The sequence below is a fragment of the Lutjanus erythropterus genome, chromosome 19 (genome assembly GCF_056507025.1).
Source record: "Lutjanus erythropterus isolate fLutEry1 chromosome 19, fLutEry1.hap2, whole genome shotgun sequence".
NCBI classification, from domain to species: Eukaryota; Metazoa; Chordata; class Actinopteri; order Lutjaniformes; family Lutjanidae; genus Lutjanus; species Lutjanus erythropterus.
The window spans coordinates 15452981-15470355 of NC_139335.1; the positions used below are offsets into that span (position 1 = coordinate 15452981).

Genomic DNA, 17375 nt, shown 5'->3' on the forward strand with positions numbered 1-17375 from the left:
AATAACCCAGATTAAATGGAACATCTGAAATATCAAACCATTATACTGATACAACAGAAGTAGAGCCTTTCACTTCAACTCCACATGATTTGGTGATGCACACAGGTTTTTGTTGAAGTCTTCGGGAGTGTTGCTTCAATTTTGGAGTCTGCTGTTGTTCAAATATCCTGTTAATCTTGTTCACACACAAAAAACCTCTCCTATGAGATAAACATTAGAAATGAAGACCAGACATATGAGGCTATTTAGTTGTGCCAGCTTTAATACAGGTCTGAAAACCTCAAAACAAATAATTTCCACTGCTTTTATCCATGTTTTATGAAGGCAACTAACTACAACATAGACTAAAACAGTGTTGTATTAGTGACGAGGCTGCTGTAATTCATCATGAGAATATTCTGTTTTGTCCACTTTACATGTGGCATCCAGTGTTTCTGCTGCTACGGTGGAAAACTGTGCAACAGACACCCCTTTGCCTTTTCATCTTGCCACCACTAGAGGGCAAGAAGTGGCCTGGGAGATGATTTAATTAACCCAGGAGCCCTCAGAGATTCTATTCATTAGTAAGAATTGATTTGCCAGGCCTTATATTTCATTTGAGGAAAGCAATCACACTCTACCCATTCAATATTTATAAAGTAAAATACAGATCAAGTCTGTATCTCTATAAAGATGCACATTTCTTAATCTGCTCAAAAGCCGTATTTTAGATGCCATATTTAAATAAAATTCCAACAGAATAGGTTTATATTTTTACATTACATTGTTACATTATTTTATATATGTGTTTGTTTAATAATGACATGTGGAGTGACAGAGCAAATTAAGTATACAACCAAGTTTAAGTTTTTGTCAGAGATTTTAAATTGACCTATTTTATTTCAATATTAATTAATTTTGCAATTTGCAGGGAGTAAAAATATGCATTTTGATATTACATATAGTATTCAACCAAGTCATAAAGGCTCCACAACTGGAATAACCTTAGAACATCAATCAGACAAGCTAAATGTACTCTTTAAAACTCTTTTAAAAACACATTTTTATAAAATGTTTTTTAATTAGACATTTTTAAGTTATTCCTACTTAATTGCACTATGTATTTTCTGTTTTTATGTCTGTGAGGCAGTTTGTAAACCTGAGAAGTGCTATATAAATTAATTGCATTACTATTATTGTTATTATGTTGTTGTCTTTTGGACTTGACTTCAGCTGCTTTATTTATAGACTACAGGTTGAAATTTAAACCACTGTCTGGTTTATTAAACCCAAAAACATATGGAAACTTGTAATAAATAGACCTAAGTAAGAAATTGGCTAAACGACCATATTCATTCAATTAAAGTATAATCCTTAGTTTTAGTTGAAATATATTCCAAAGTACTGTAAACTGTGAAAAATCACTGGATATATCAGCAATATATTTTGTGTTCTATCTTAGATTTTATTTTCACATCGGAGCCTGATTTTATGAGCTTGATCAACATTTGTTTATTAGTCTGAAATAGGGGTGTTGCAGTACACTGATAGTGATAAAATACTCATATCATGTTAATGATATATTGAGTCAATAATCCAGCACCTCCTAAATTGAATAATTCACTTGTACCTCCTGTACACTCTTAAATCGTTTACTTTATGTTTCATTTTCTATATTTATTGTGATAATATTGTTATTGTGAAATGTTTTGGCCATGATAATCATGGAGTCAAAATCTGATATTGTGACAGACCTATAGAATAAAGAACTGTATTTGTAAGTTTATAACACTTTTAAAATACAAAAGTTTAAATGTCCCTTTCTTAAAGATCACTGCCACGGTTTCTCGTAAAGGTGTTATTATGAAAATGCTTGATAACTTACAGCTGAACCAGTGACATAGAATAATTCAGGGGTTTTAAAAGTCTGAGACTGTAAATGAAGCCTTCTGGTGACATTTTAGTGAATATTTAAAAAGAGATGATTCATTAGTGAAAAGTAAAAAACAAAAAAAAACTTCTTCACCATAAGTTTATGAAGCGTTTTATGGGGCCTTTGGTAGTTTTGAATTTAAGGCAATTTCCAAACTTCGCCTAATAATAAGCCCCTCTCCCCTAAGGGTTTCATGGCTCAGTTGTTGAATGTCTATGGGATCAAATATTTCTGTTTTACATAACTTCTGACTGCACCAAATACATGAAAAAGATCATGTCCAAGGGCATTTATAAGTTTCTAACCCTGGGAAGGTGGGAAAAAACAGTAAAAATTTCCCAATACAGTATCTCTGAACCATTTCTATAACCAAATCACACACATTTAAGCTATTAAGATAAGATAAGATAAGATAAGATAAGATAAAACAATTGATCCCATCCTGTGGAAATTTACTTGTTGCAGCATCTCAAGGATTAAAATGAAAAAAATGTGACTGATGAATGGGAATACAAATAAACAATAATAATAAAAAAAAGACACAATAACATGTAAAATACTAAAAAACGTCTATATAGAAAATAAATACATGCTATCTCGTTTTGATAACTATAGCCTATAACTGATTTTTTATTTATTTATTTTTTTTTTTTTGCATTTCCATTGACTGACTCCCCCGAAAGTGTTTGGAGGCCCGCCTCCTGCTCTGAAAACCTCTGGACTAATTAATAAAATCTAACTTGTGCCTCCACAAAGACACCGCGGCAGCTTTTCACGTCTCCGGGTGCAAAAAAAAAAACAGTCACCGCTCCCATTTTGTGTCTGGTTTCGCGGCGTGCGTGTCGCAGCCTCTATTAAACCCACTAAATTAGGTTAATATAATGTGTCCTCCTGACTGACTGTGCAACCGCTGTTACAGCCAAAATGGTGAACGACACACACACACACACGTCCAGCCGTGCTGCTGTGTGTCAGCCAGCAGCAGTCTGTCCCTAAAAGCCCTCCCCGGTGCGCTGTTGCTGTGCAGCTCTGCCAACCCGTCAGCTGATCCCTCTTGTTCGCTTATCGCAGCTGTTGTGAGTATCCGCCCCTATAGTAGTCCCGCTCTTTATTTACTATTTAGCCCTCTAAGTGCAATCTAGATTTGAATTTTTTGCTATAAGAGATGTTTTAAAACGACTCCAGGTGCTGTGATTATAGCAATTACCTGCTCACACTTATTTTAGCAATACTTTAAATGATTATGAGCTCAAATTATAGGCGCTCTTTATGAAAAGTAGTGTTAATCATTGAGAAGCAAGCCATATAAAAAGAAAAATGATTTTTTTATTTATATTTTTTATAATCACGATTAATTCAACATTATACCGCACAAGAACCTATTAATTAGCTGTCGTTTTTTGTTTTAATTTCTATTTAAGTCAGATAATCCCCTTTACCTCAGCATGTGCGGTGTATATCTGCGCTAAATAGTCCTTTGTTTACATGCAGTCCCGCGTCTCTGCGGAAGGAGGCTTTTGGTAGTGCAGTGTGACTCCTACCAGCTGTTTCCCGCCTTGAAAGCCATCCGATCAGCTGCATACACACACACACACACACACACACACACGGTCATGCAGAGAGAAAGCAAAGGGGAGGGAGAGAGAAAGAGAGAGAGGTAGAGCGCCACACACAACGAGGGAACCCCATCAGCTGGAAGTCGAGTAACATTACAACTCTCAGCAGCCTCAAACTACTACATTACACAAACGAGGGATTCAGATCTTCTCTGAGGATTTAACCCGCGTCGGATCAGGGGCTTTTTGCTCTCTAACGTCATCATTTGTGTTTTATTCCACGGAGACTGTTTGCTGTTTTTTTTTTTTTTAGGGGGGGGGGACCAAACTGGCGAGAGGCAGAGAGCATGGAGTATTTCATGGTACCAGCTCAGAAGGTGCCCTCCTTGCAACATTTCAGAAAAACGGAGAAAGAAGTGATCGGAGGTCTTTGTAGGTATGTAAACACGCGCTTCACCCAGCACGCTGTGTGTATTATTATGATGATTATTATTCTAAGACATCTGTTTGGAGTGCATGCACTTAGCGACGGCGCTGAGGCAACATGCTTGATCTGATCTGTTATTGTGTACACGACCCACTCACGGGCAGCTGCGGGCATTAATTACCATCAAACGCTGAAATTACATTGCGTCTGAGCAAGCGGGGGCTCCGGCTCGCGCCACAGCATCCCCGTACCGGGGTTATTTCGCACATTTGACTGCGAAATCGATGTATTTTGTGGCTAACAAACATAAACCACGTGGTTCCGTGCACACCACGCTGCTACCCTGCTCCAGAGCGCATCCCTGCTCTATTTATCCTCAAATTACTCCCCCCCGTGTCACCTATAGGTGCTGTGATTTGCGTAAGAGAGGGAAAGGTTGTACGAGCGAGAGTCATGCAGTGCGAAGGGGTCTATTTTTGCCGCACACACCGCCTGGGTTGCCGATTTCGCTCAGAGCGATCTGAAGTTATTGTGGGTAGTGCGGCCATGCTTGTGGCTTGCGCTTAAAGTGATGAGGGGGTCTGGCGTTTGTTTCCTGTTTATGGCGCACTGTTTTCGTTCACTTGTAACGTAAAAATGTACAGCTTCTGTCAAAATCGCCCCCCATTCGACGTGGCGATAGTTTCGTGGGTGATTCTGTGCGTGTTGTTCGCGCTATCGAGTCGCTTCCACTGCGTCTTTTCATCCCGCACCTCTGCCATGCTGCCTGCCGCATTGTTATAATGGCGGAGGACACGAAAAGTCTGCTTGGAGCACGGAGGTGGTGTCGGGCACTGTGGTGACGAATGGGGTCGATTTGGCTCGCCAGAGGCACATTTCCTCCAGTGTGTCCGGTAAAGGGACATTTGGTGTTCGCGGGGCTGCTGAAAAATTAAAAGTGGTGTTATTAATAAGGGGGTGTGTATGTCGCGGAAGGCCCCTCGATACGTCCGCAGCCCTGTTTGAAGAGGGAGGCGGAGGGATTCGCTCGCTGCTGTTGCTGCTGCCTGCTGGTAGTGACGCGGGCAGTCTGGGAAATGTAGTCCTGTTTTTATTTTGTTAAGTCCTCATTGTGAGTCTGCAGAAAATTGGCAACTGCAACGATGACTTTCTGGTTACTAACATTCTGATGCTTGGAAAATTATTGATTCATAAAAACCGAGGTTAAGTGTTTTTCTTTATGAGTTTTTCCTATTATATAAAAGCCCTTAAAGTAATGAAAAATCAATTTGCAGTGGAGCTGTTTAGCATTACAGAAGAATTTGATTTACAAAACAAGCCTGAGCCCTCCCAATTAAATTAATTAGTTTATCTTAACTTTTTTCCTCATATTTTAATATTATTTCAGTTTCATGTTTGTTTGTTTTTTTTAATTAATCATTTCTTTTTTGTATACACCTGCTCCCATGTGGTGATATAATGATGCCATGATATTTGTACAAAGGAAAATTGTTTAATTAAAAAAAGTCTGCCAAGAATTGCTACATAGCAAGGAAAATCTATCCAAATGTAACACAAACTTCAAATACTTAAAATTAACTGGAAACAGAAACTGAGTGCTCTGTAGAGCCTATCTGACTCTACTGTATACATCTATAAGTGTACTGATATTAAAATCTTTAGTGATTGTTTTCATTATTGATTAATATGCTGCTTTATCGTTTGGTCAGAAAATAGTAGGGATGCAACTAACAATTATTTTCATTAATCTGTAGATTATTTTCCCTATTAAATCATCTGTTGTTGTTTTTTTTTTTTTGGTCTTTGAAATGTCAAAGAAAATGTGACAAATATCGATTAGTATTTCCCGAAGCCCAAGATGATGCTGTCAAATGTCTTGTTTTGTGCACACCCCAAAAATATTGAGTTTACCATCATAGATGACAGCTGGAATTTTTTTCTTAAAAAAATATTCAAATTGATTAATTGATTAGCAAAATAGTTGCTGATCGTTGACAACCAATTGATTTATTGTTGCAGCTATCCATCGATGTTTGAATTTTTGCTTGAAAATGAAACACTAATAAATTATCAATATACTTGCAGGATAACTTTCTGATTTGATCCATTAATCAATTAATCACCCAGTTGGTTGAGCTCCATTTAGTTTCCCAGTAAAAAGTCCTGTTTTAAGCTTTAATCCACTCTAATTGGGACCCAGCCTGCTCCTCTGTAGTGGCTTGTGTTTGTGTGATACGATGAAGTCCAGGCCCAGTTGGTCATGTTTTGGCAGTGGATGTGTTTGCTGGATATGCAGTGTTGGTACGTGTGTGTGTGTGTCTGCGCACACACTCCTTTTCTCATCTGTGTCTGCACAATTGTTCCCAGTGTTTGCACTGAGGCAGCTGAGTCAGTACAGATAAGAGCTTGGCTAGAGAGGGTCCCAGAGATACTGAGCTTGATACAGAGGATGTTAGAGAAAGTTCGCTTAGAATTGAAATAATTGTCTTTTCACCGCATTTTTAGGGTGCAAATATTAACAGGCTCAGTGCTGCTCTAATATTCCTCTTATAGCATGTGTGGTGCTTGTAAGGCACCTTGTGGCAGGAAATAGACTCTGTTAGACCCTTCAAAATCACAACTTTGATTGCATTGCATGTTTATTTATTAGAGTTGTTTCCATGCCAGAATACCAGAACTGGAAAATGCCTCCAATACTCGCTGAAATGCTGGTATTGGCGAGTACACAGTCTATGCACCGATCCAATATCACATAACTTATTAACTCCCCCAGAATGGCAAAGAGATGTTCTATAGCGTTCGTTCTCTGTATGTATTTGTTCTTGTTTTCTAAAGAGTTGAACCTGAGCCAGGTCAGACAACAACGATGGCAATCATATCACCTCTATGTTGTCCAAAACTACGATTTGATTTTACAGTCACAATTCCATTTTTCGATTTAAACATTTTTTTAAACACTTATGGCTGTGCTTTTTTAAGTTTCATGCCCCAACAACTGTCATTAGCCTTTTCAAATTCTTCTAATAATCTGTAGGTGTCAGGCATGATGTAACGGCCGGTAAGGTATGCTGTGTCATGTTTTTTCTTCAGACACTTTGGATGCAGCAATTAAGTGGATGTGTATTGTAGTGGGAAAATTATATGCTGAACTGGTCACTGTCGTTCCTCATAGTCACTTCTCATGTATTGTCAGGCACTAACTGGTTACTTGCCCTTGAACACACAGCTGTTCTCCCCTTTGGAAGAACAACTTCTGATAACACAATCACATCCTGACTCTCCCAATAAGCACTTCAGGACCATCCTGACCCAACCTCCTTCGTCTCCGAACCCTATAAGACAGATTTACATTCTTATCTCATTGTCAGTTCCTTTTACACTTTCTGTGTGACTGTGTACTGATCCTTTGCGAAGCTCTATTAAAACACCACAAAGACAATCTTGGTCTTCGTGCCTGTTTTCATTTTCAGATTTTCCACCACAGTATAGAAAAAAGAAATACTGGGAGAGTCGCACATTCTGCCTTTGATTTAGATTATTGAAATTTAAAGCTCATTTCCATCATTTATCAATTGAAATTGTGAAACCCCTAGTAAAACAGGAATGTGCTTGTCTTTCTCGGTCCGTATTGCTCCGTGGTGTTCATGTGATGCTTGAGCTTCTACAAGGAACTTTAATATTTTGTTGATTTTGGAGGCAGCAGTTTCCTCCATAATAATCAGAAAATATTACATCAAAAAATAAAATTATCTCGGAAAAAAATCTCCCCCTGCTTCTTTCTAACTTGCTAAAGTACAACTCAGTGTAACTTGGCTTGGACAAATGTAAACACGGGCTTGTTTCATCTGATTTAAAGCAGGATCTGACACGGTGGCAGGCATTAAGAAAAACTATACAGACATGGATGATGAGATCATTTCATTGTGCTGCAACTTCATCACAATGGAGGTGAATGAAAACCCACCAGACCTCCACTGTTTTTTTTTTTTCCTCGGGTATAAAGTAGTTCAAGTAAAATCCTGCAAATTCAAAGAGCAAAGACACTGGCAGAAATGATGACATGCTACATTTTGAGTTAGATGGGATCATGATCACAGGAACACTGTTTTTATGTTCTATTACTCAGCTCTGGTGGAAAACAACAATTTCTACGCCCATCCACTAACAGAAGAGGGAGTACAAAATGCCAGGATGAGATAATTTGAGTTTTACTTCCATTTCAGTATGATTTCTTTATTTAACCTTGAATAATGTGGTTTAAAGTTTAGAAACATAGTAACCATACAGTGGCTTGTCTTTCGCCATTGACCTGTAACTAGATGTTAATCAACAAGTTATTATTATAAATGTTTTGTTTTTATTTTATTAAATGATTCAGTTGTAGGAAACAATGTGTGTATAACATTTTCTATGGTTCTAGCCCTACAGGGAAGATGTTGCAGAACATTTGTGACCAACTTACCGTTATTCTCCCCCTCCAGCCTGGCCAACATTCCTCTCACCCCAGAAACAGCCCGGGACCAAGAGAGGCGAATTCGCAGAGAGATTGCCAACAGCAACGAGCGTCGGCGTATGCAGAGCATCAATGCTGGATTCCAGTCACTTAAAACACTCATCCCACACAGCGATGGAGAGAAGCTCAGTAAGGTGGGTCGCTGAGAGACATTTGAATTAGGCGATGAGTTAGATGTAGCTGTGAGGGTCTGAACTCACCTTCACAACAAACCTGTAACGTCGTTCTTCTTCTTCCTCCTCTCTTTTTCCCACAGGCTGCCATCCTGCAACAGACAGCCGAGTACATTTTCACTTTGGAGCAGGAGAAGACGCGGCTATTGCAGCAGAACAGTCAGCTCAAACGAATCATACAAGTAAATCATCACCACACCTGACGTTGTGAAAAAAGCAGTGCCTGTTTGAGTTTCAAACTTAAACTGAGCAACACATTCCCCTAAGCTGAGGGCTTCAGTTAGGAGTGTTGCATAAAGCCTCTTAGGTTGTCTCCTTGTCTTAGTGTTTAAGTCTTTCACGGCAGCTAACATCAAATCCACACACTCTAGAAAGTTATACATCACTCATAGTGTCCAGTGAGTTCTCCCTGTTCTGAAAAATGTGTCTTGGTATCTTCTCCTCCTCCTCGTCATTATCTCATGCATCTCAAGTGTCCTTAAAACTTTCTGAGTTAAATGGTCACTGAGGACCTTCCAGCAACACATAAGGGAATACTTAACTAGTTTGGGGCAAACCTTTGATTTTTATACATATCATTTTTTTTTAACACATCCTTAAATGAAAGTTGCTGCCTTTGGGAATCATCAGTTTTAGTGTTTACCTAAAACAGATACATTTCTGTTTGCTCTCCATAGGAGTTAAGTGGTTCCTCCCCTAAGAGGAGGCGTGCGGAGGAGAAAGATGAAGGGATTGGCTCGCCAGACATCCTGGAGGAGGAAAAGACCGAGGACCTGAGGAGGGAGATGATTGAGTTAAGGCAGCAGCTGGAGAAGGAGCGCTCGGTCAGGATGATGCTGGAAGATCAGGTAAGGATCAGCCACAACACGTAACACAGTTTCAAAATTCTGAAGTTGCATGCAGACAAACGCTGCGTGACCATAATAGACGGGGCAAGACTGGCCTGTGAATAAATGCATGTGAAGGCGTGGGCTGCTGTTTTTCTGGATAATAAGCACTATAATGTTTATTTCTCAACTGATTTCAGTGAGTCAGGTTATATTAAAGGGCATATGATGTACGTGGAGTAAGTTAGGGATTGTTTTACCTTTTTTTCTTTTACATCACACAGATCATGAAGCCTTGAATATGACACGACTCACTGAAATCAGTTGAGAAACGGACCTTTTTATCTAAAAAAGTCACAGCTTCTCCATTTACTTTCTGTTTGTTTACTGATCAGACCTGCCCCGTCCAATATGGCAGCAACGTTGATGTCCAAACCAAAAGCCAATGCAGCGTCTACTTATAAATGTCCATAGTTCTTGAGCTGCTAACTCACACTTTGATTCCTGCACTGTGTGGTAGATGCGTTCCCTGGATGCCCAGCTGTACCCAGAGAAACTGAAGGCGATTGCCCAGCACGTCCAGGATCAGCAGGCCCAAACACAGAGCCTTGTTCATTTGCAGCAGCACAAGCAGCTGGAGAGGGACCTCACTCCAGCCCACAGCCCACAGGTTGGAAACATTTGCATATAAGTCTGGACCATCCTAAACAGAGGAATCTTTTTGCAGGTTATGCTTGTGTGCTTGTAATTTCACTTTTTTTTTGTAGCTGGTTAACTTCTATAAGTTGTATGTCCAGCCAGGGTTGGTGGTAAATGTAGGTAAATGAGTTCTCCTGCTGCAAAATCTGTTGTGTTTTCTGCACCAGTGATGTAACAGTGATGTCATTGGTGTTAAGAAGGAACCACAGACCATTTCAGCAGCAATTTTTATCTAGTTTGGTCCATTTTATCACTTATGAAGACCGTGACTGTCTGTTTTTGAACAACCATTTTAGACAAACCATTTTCAGCTGAGTATTTTTTGAAAACCAGTGTTTATTTTGGGCTCATTAGCCTAAATTCATCAGGCAGCTGGCACCAACCCCCCCCCCCCTCCCTCCTGTGTGTTGCTGCAGACTTTGAATCTGTCGCGTTGAAGCATATTGCATCTTGAAACGCACACCTGAACTAATCTCATGGTAGATGTCATACTGACAGTTGCACATGACAGTGTCTTCCGTGTCCAGAGTTAGAGCTGTCAACAGCTAAGACACGTTTATAGTGTGTTAAACAGGCAGCGCGCAGATCTCTCTGCTGTGCCTGTCTCCTGCCCTGACAGCCGCAGTATCCTGTTTCTGCAGGCCGGCCCTAACTGAACATGATGCCAAATCAATCGCCGTGCGCTGTCTGTCTGCCCGGCCACTACGTGTGGCAGCTGGGCGCTAGTAGTGAAAGATGATTGATACAGTCTGGATCAGTCATGTGACACTTTGTGACTCCCCAAGCAGAACTGAGCAATACGACCTCAAATCAATATCATAAAACTAACTTGGTAAATGACTGGAAATGAATTGATCTCTTAGTCAAATGTATCATCTTTTTTGGCTCCATGTCAACCAGGGACGCATGATATTGGATTCTTTCCAATGAGCCAGTGTTTTCTAATTCCTTTTGGTTGTTGCAGATAGAAATATATGCACATATTTTTTCCACCTAATTGCAGAGAACATCAAGTCGCTCCTGTCGTAATATTAATATGTTATTATGCCAAATATTATCATAGTGGCTCACTGGCAGATACAGACATAGAATTCACTACTTTTTAAAATGCATGTATTCACTGGGAAATGTATTAAACTACCCTGACAGTTTTTTTTTCCTCTTTGTTCTTCAAAAATTCATAGTAATGATCAGGATGATGCCTCTTAAAATGGCCAATTACATTTGAAATGTTGAAGGAATGTGATTTGGCTCTTTGTCGAAGATGCTGATGCTGAGCAATCATTTCAAATAGCAACTTTTCTATCCACACTTCAGAAAAATTCCACATCACAGACATACTCACACCACATGCTCATATAAAGCGCAGTGTTGTTGGTAGAAATATTGGCATTTCAAGCCAGTACCGATATTTCATTTTAAAGTCTTTATCTATCGATACCGATGATGCGCAGATCATATTATACATCTCTAAATGTCAACTAAAAGCTTGATCTGCTTTAATATTTCTGGCAGGCATGTGGTTTTTGTACTGCTGTGGGCTGCTGTGCTTCCTTCTGGTCTAGCTCATATTGATTTACAGCAGCACCAGCAAGTTCCACTCTCATGAGAATATTGAGCCCCCTTTATATGTGTGATTTCAGGAAAAAATGAACTAGCTCCCCGGCACACTCGGTTTTTAGAGGGAGCTCAAAACAACACAGTGCAAAAAAGCTTTCCCCAAACATAAGGACATGAGAAACTTTGGGATGATGAAATATTCCTAACATCTGTCCTGGCTAATATTAAATATGCTGCCCAGCTGGATTCCCAATTATGTGTCTGTTTGTGCGAAGGTTTCCAAACTTTTTCATGTTGAGGACTCAAACACTAGATGCACATTAAACCAGAGGTTTCAAGTTCTTCTCAGCTAAGGACCCCTCACAAGACAGAAAATATAAAGGGGACCTTGTCGTGTGTGTATTTTGACCAAAGCCTTTTTTTTTACACTACCACTTAATTATGTGAAGGATAACAAAAGATAAATGTACCAGAAAGATATTAGACATGCATTACATCACAGTAATAAATGAATAGCTGCTGTATTGAGCACAACCTGTCGGGATTCATTCATTTCTGTGATCCAGCTGCTGCTATTTAAAAAAATACTATTTATTGCTGATATTACATCATTATTTATTATGCTGTCTACCTGAGGACTGCTGCACTTTGAGCACTGGTCACCTTGTTATCTATCTATTTTATATTTTTATACTTAGATATTTATTACAAGCTCCTTTGATGTTTTTATTGTGTCCTTACAGCAGGACCCGAGTACTTCATTTCGCTCTGTCCGGTTAAACATGCTCTGGAATGACATTAAAGCATCCTAATCTTTATCCTGATTAAAAATACTTGCACCTAGTCAGCAAGTAATATCCAGAACATAGACACACACACACCTAGAGAGTGTGTTTCACTCCAGGAGTACTTGACCATTACAGTCTGTTTTCTGCTTGTTCCTTCTTACCAGGTTTTGGCCCCGGGTACCCCCCCTGCACCTACACACCATGCCACGGTCATCGTCCCTGCACCTGTCCAGACTCCCCTGCCCCATCATGTCACCGTGGTAACGATGGGCCCAGCATCAGTTATCAATACAGTGTCCACATCCCGGCAGAACCTGGACACCATTGTTCAAGTAAGAGGCAGATCTGAGCACTAGAGGGTGCTGTTGTCACTGACATCACTTACCTCCCTTGTCTTTTTTCTCATTACATTTCTTTTAATACATTTAACAGAGAAATGTATATTTAAGAATATTGAAAAAAAGTAAATGATTATAAAATGAACAAAACTTTACAAAGAAAATGTCAGCTTAAATATAAATTATCCAACTTCTCCCATCCTCTTTCTCCAGGCAATCCAGCACATTGAGGGCACCCAGGGGAAGGGTTGCGTCGGTGAGGAAGAGCAGCGGAGGGCGGTCATCGTCACTTCAGGTCGTGTCCTCTCTGACGCAGCAGGCTCAGACACGGCCTCAAACAGCGACGGGCCTGATGACTGTTCACTGCCCTGAGTTCACCCCTGACGCCTCGCACGCCACCTATACCTAGATACACACACACTTACACACACACACACTTACACTTACACACACACACACACACACACACACACACACACACACACACAAGGCCCAAGCAGACCAGGGCTACAAGAGGCGACAGACCCACAGCACTCTCGTTCAGTGGACAGTAATAGGGCTGGTAGACAGATTGAAGCACTCGTTTTTTTGTTTTTGTTTTTTCCTTTTCACTGCACACTCTTACATGTTGTACCATGATAGACAGCCCAAATAGGTTTACACTTAGACACTCATACATGCAGTCTCTTCTGCATCTTCTTCTCTGCTTATCTCTAGCCCCCTGCTACACACATACTCACGTCTGTTCGTTAATCTGTAGAAAAAGGTCATTAGAGCGACTACTTCACCGACTGATGTATACATGCTCGGTCATACTGGATACTAGAATTTCGAATGTCTGCAAAACATCACCATCGATCACCGGGACTGTTCTCTTTATTTCGTCCCTGAAGCCATGTGACTGATCCACGAAACAGGAGACAAAGTCAATAAGGAGCCCAGCAGTGTGGCGTCGTCACCACCCAACACCAGAGCAATTTTTTTTTTTTTTTTCAGTTTAAGATGAACATCCTTTAAACCTCCTTCTCTGAGCTCTTTGGAGAGACACTGTGAGCCAACAAGACTGTCTCAAACTTTCCACCTTTTAGGCATCTGGTATGAGAGAATATGTTCTTTTTCTCTTGTGAAGTCTACTTTTTCATGTTTTGTTTCTCTGAGGCTCCCTCAGCCAGCAAGTTAAAAGTGATTGTATTGGAAAAAAAAAAAAAGCTGTTTTCATGGCTGACTGATGCTTACAGGAGGAGAGAGTGTGCTTTCTGGTTCACAACTCTGTTCTTTTTGTTTGTTTGTCTGTTTGTTTGTTGCCATTTTACTGGGCTGGGTTCCCAGTAATCCCACATATATATTTGGCATGTTCTTTTTACTCATGGCCCAACAAAAATAATCAGTGCTTTGACATTTCTTGACACCCTCCCCTCTTGAATATAAAAGCACCTGGCTTGTTAAATAAGCTAATCTGTGGGCACTCTTGAGTGATTTCCACTGATGTGTGTGTGTGTGTTTGTGTGTCCCTTTTAGCGTTTTGAATCAGCAGGGCTCAGTGGTGTCCCAGACTCTGGCAGTCTGCAGCAACACCACCTTTGCCTTGAAACTGAGGCACACGTGTATGTGCACACAGCATTCATTCACACATACAAATAGGACTGACATACAATCACTTGTTCGCTCAATATTAAGGGCTAAATCAGCCCTTAACAGTGTAGTTTCTTGTCCAAATGTTGGGACATCTATCAAAGCAGAGTATACTTCAAATACAAGGAAAATGCCCAGTGAAATTGTTTGAATGTGCCATGGAGGTGACCGGGTTGATCACATGTGCTCTATGCATTTGCTTACATACAACTCCAATTCCAAAAAAATGGGGATGTTGTGTAAAATGTAAATAAAAACAGAATGCAGTGATTTGCAAAAAAATACTTTTCAACCCGTATTCAACTGAATACAGTACAGAGAAGATATGTAATATTTAAACTGATAGGTTTGATTTTTATTTGTAAATATACACTCATTCTGAATTTGATGCCTGCAACATGTTTCAAAAAAGTTGGGACAGGAGCATGTTTACCACTGTGATGCATCACCTTTTCTTTTAACAACACTTCAGAAGTGTTTTTGAACTGAGGACACTAATTGATGAAGTTCCGAAAGTGAAATTCTTTCTCATTCTTGCTTGATGTACGACTTCAACTCCCCGGGGTCTCGGTGGTCGTATTTTGTGCTTCATAAATTTTCATTGGGAGACAGATCTGGACTGCAGACAGGCCAGTCTAGTACTCAAACCCTTTTACTATGAAACCATGCTCTTGTAACACATGCAGAATGTGTTTTGGCATTGTCTTGCTGAAATAAGCAGAGAATTGTCTAAAAAAAAGATGTCTGGATGAACACGTTGCTCCAAAACCTTTATGTGTTTTGAGCATTCCACAACTTTTGTTGCCCCATCCCAACTTTTTTGAGACCTGTTGCAGCCATCAAATTCAGAATGACTGTACATTTACAAAAAAAAAATATCAGTTTGATTATTGGTTAAATATTTTGTCTTTGTACTGTATTTAATTGAATACAAGTCGAAGTATTTTCAGATCATTGCACTCTGTTTTTATTTACGCTTTACACAGCTTCTCAACTGTTTTGGAATCGCGGTTGCACATCACTTGTCCTTTTTGTGTGCTTTTTGTCGCACTGTGCTATTTGCATGTTTCTGCTTCTTAGATCATATTTTAATTGTGCTTTTTTTTTTTTTTGCCTGGAACTGTTGGTTGACAGACAGACATTCAGACATGTAGCTGAGAGAGGCAGCAGCTTGCCTTACTAATAGCCCGTGGGTGCAGGGAGGCACAGTGAAGCCAGCCTTAACACAGCCCTGGGGTCCGAGAGATGTACCTGAACACTTGATCTGGGCCGTTTGGTGGCCACTGGAAACCTTTCCAAATGGGCTTGTAAAACACCCTGGGTGTGTTAAAATATATTCCCAGTTATTTTGTCTGTTTCACTTACGTTTGTTTTATGTTTGCCTCAAAAATGAACAGGTTGCTGGTATTCTAATAGCAGTCAAGCACTCCTGATAATCCCCCTCCCCTAAGATTTACATGTAGATTAGTGACTGTTTTGCCCCCCCTCATGTGCACTATTAAAGCCAGATGTGTCGGGGGATAAATGAAATGTTGACATTCCATTAAATTTTACTTTTTTTCATATCAGGTTGCTTTTTAAAGGTTAAACCTGGAATATTGCATTTAGGGCTTTTGACACATCACTGCTATTTTCTAATTGCATTTAGTGATGAACTCATTAGATTCCCCTGCATCAATGCATAGATGGAGCTTTGAACTGCTGGACAGATAAAGTGTTCAATTGAACGCAACCTCATCTATCATGATTCATGTCATGGAACTGCCCTTTAAAAAGTATTGATGTCAGCTGCACTGAAATGAGTGACGCGTCTGTCAAATTAAATCATCTGACGTTTTCCCAGTACTTATCACTGTAGGAAGGGGATTCCTGGATATTGAAAACGTGGTTTGCAAGCTCTGCTTTTTGTAGGGCTTTTTCTGCATTTATCTGCATTTGATAGTTTTCTGCTGAATCCCGGAACTTGTTTTAATTCCATCTGTGTTTTGCAATCTGTTCTATGTGTTAGGAAATGTTACGTGGACATATCAGATTGTCAGATGAGTGGGGTGGGCCTGGGGATCATTAAGTGGGGTCAAGATTACAAAGCACTTACTGTACTATACTGGAGTTTGCCTCTTTCTTTTGTATAAAGGGGCATCTCCTCAGCTGAAGCTCTTGAGGTTATGAGTAAAAACCGCACAGCTGTGTATCCCCCTTTCTCTCAATGTCCAGTCCTCTTACATCTTGTCCTGTTTGCCCCTCACATCTTTGTTTTTTTTTTGCAAAATCTCTTCATACTGTCTTTGTTTATCTATTGTCATTATTTCTTCTCTCTTCACATTTTGCAGCTCCCTCTTCTCCCTCTCATTTCATCTGTCCTCTGTAACTTTTTTTTTGTTAGACCTGTCGGTGCAAATGGTCATCAAGAAGCTATTTTGTTTTTGTTTGTTTTTTTGTTGTTTTTTTTAAAAGAAATGTTTTGGGGATAAAGAGGCTTGTGCCTTTGTAAAGACAGAATAATAAAGTTTGTACTTTGTTTTTTACGCATTGGGCCCTGTGTGTGTGTCTTTCTTTCTCCTTTTATTCCTTCAGAATAAGCATTTCACTTTAAATAATGACTGTTCATATGTACTAACAGTTATAACACCAATAATAACATAATCAGCCGAATTTGCCTGCTCTCCAGCTCACTCGCGTGGTACAGTTGATGCACAAGTGTCTTTTCCTGATTGGTGGCTGAGCCTCCCCTCCACCCCCTGCTGAGCTCATGGCTAAATTAAGAGCGACCACCTTCTCTGTGACAGTTATAATGTACACAAGGGACAGTAGGTGGCATCCCCTGACACACATTCCTTAATTTCAAGCCTCTTGTTCACACCATCACACATTTCATTCAGAAAAATCTTGATCGGTCCTGTTTTTTTTAATACTGCAACAATATTTCATAGTTTTTACTTAATGTAGACAG

The 17375-nt window shown here is 39.9% G+C and overlaps 1 protein-coding gene across 1 annotated transcript; it reads left to right on the plus strand.

The window, feature by feature from the left end:
- Positions 1–2698: 2698 nt before the first annotated feature.
- Positions 2699–16954, plus strand: tfap4 (transcription factor AP-4 (activating enhancer binding protein 4)). The gene is made up of 7 exons (XM_084744417.1): positions 2699–3904; positions 8377–8542; positions 8665–8763; positions 9259–9429; positions 9929–10078; positions 12620–12787; positions 13007–16954. The coding sequence occupies exons 1-7, from the start codon at positions 3816–3818 to the stop codon at positions 13163–13165; spliced, it is 1002 nt and encodes a 333-aa protein (XP_084600543.1). The 5' UTR covers positions 2699–3815; the 3' UTR covers positions 13166–16954.
- The last annotated feature ends 421 nt before the right edge of the window (positions 16955–17375 follow it).

What these genes read in the sequence shown, in the direction of transcription:
- tfap4 (XM_084744417.1), top strand. Translation starts at nt 3,816, where the DNA reads ATGGAGTATTTCATGGTACCAGCTCAGAAGGTGCCCTCCTTGCAACAT. An exon ending in CTCCAGCCCACAGCCCACAG is followed by an intron (nt 10,079 to 12,619) that starts GTTGGAAACATT and finishes CCTTCTTACCAG; the next exon opens with GTTTTGGCCCCGGGTACCCC. An exon ending in ACCTGGACACCATTGTTCAA is followed by an intron (nt 12,788 to 13,006) that starts GTAAGAGGCAGA and finishes CTCTTTCTCCAG; the next exon opens with GCAATCCAGCACATTGAGGG.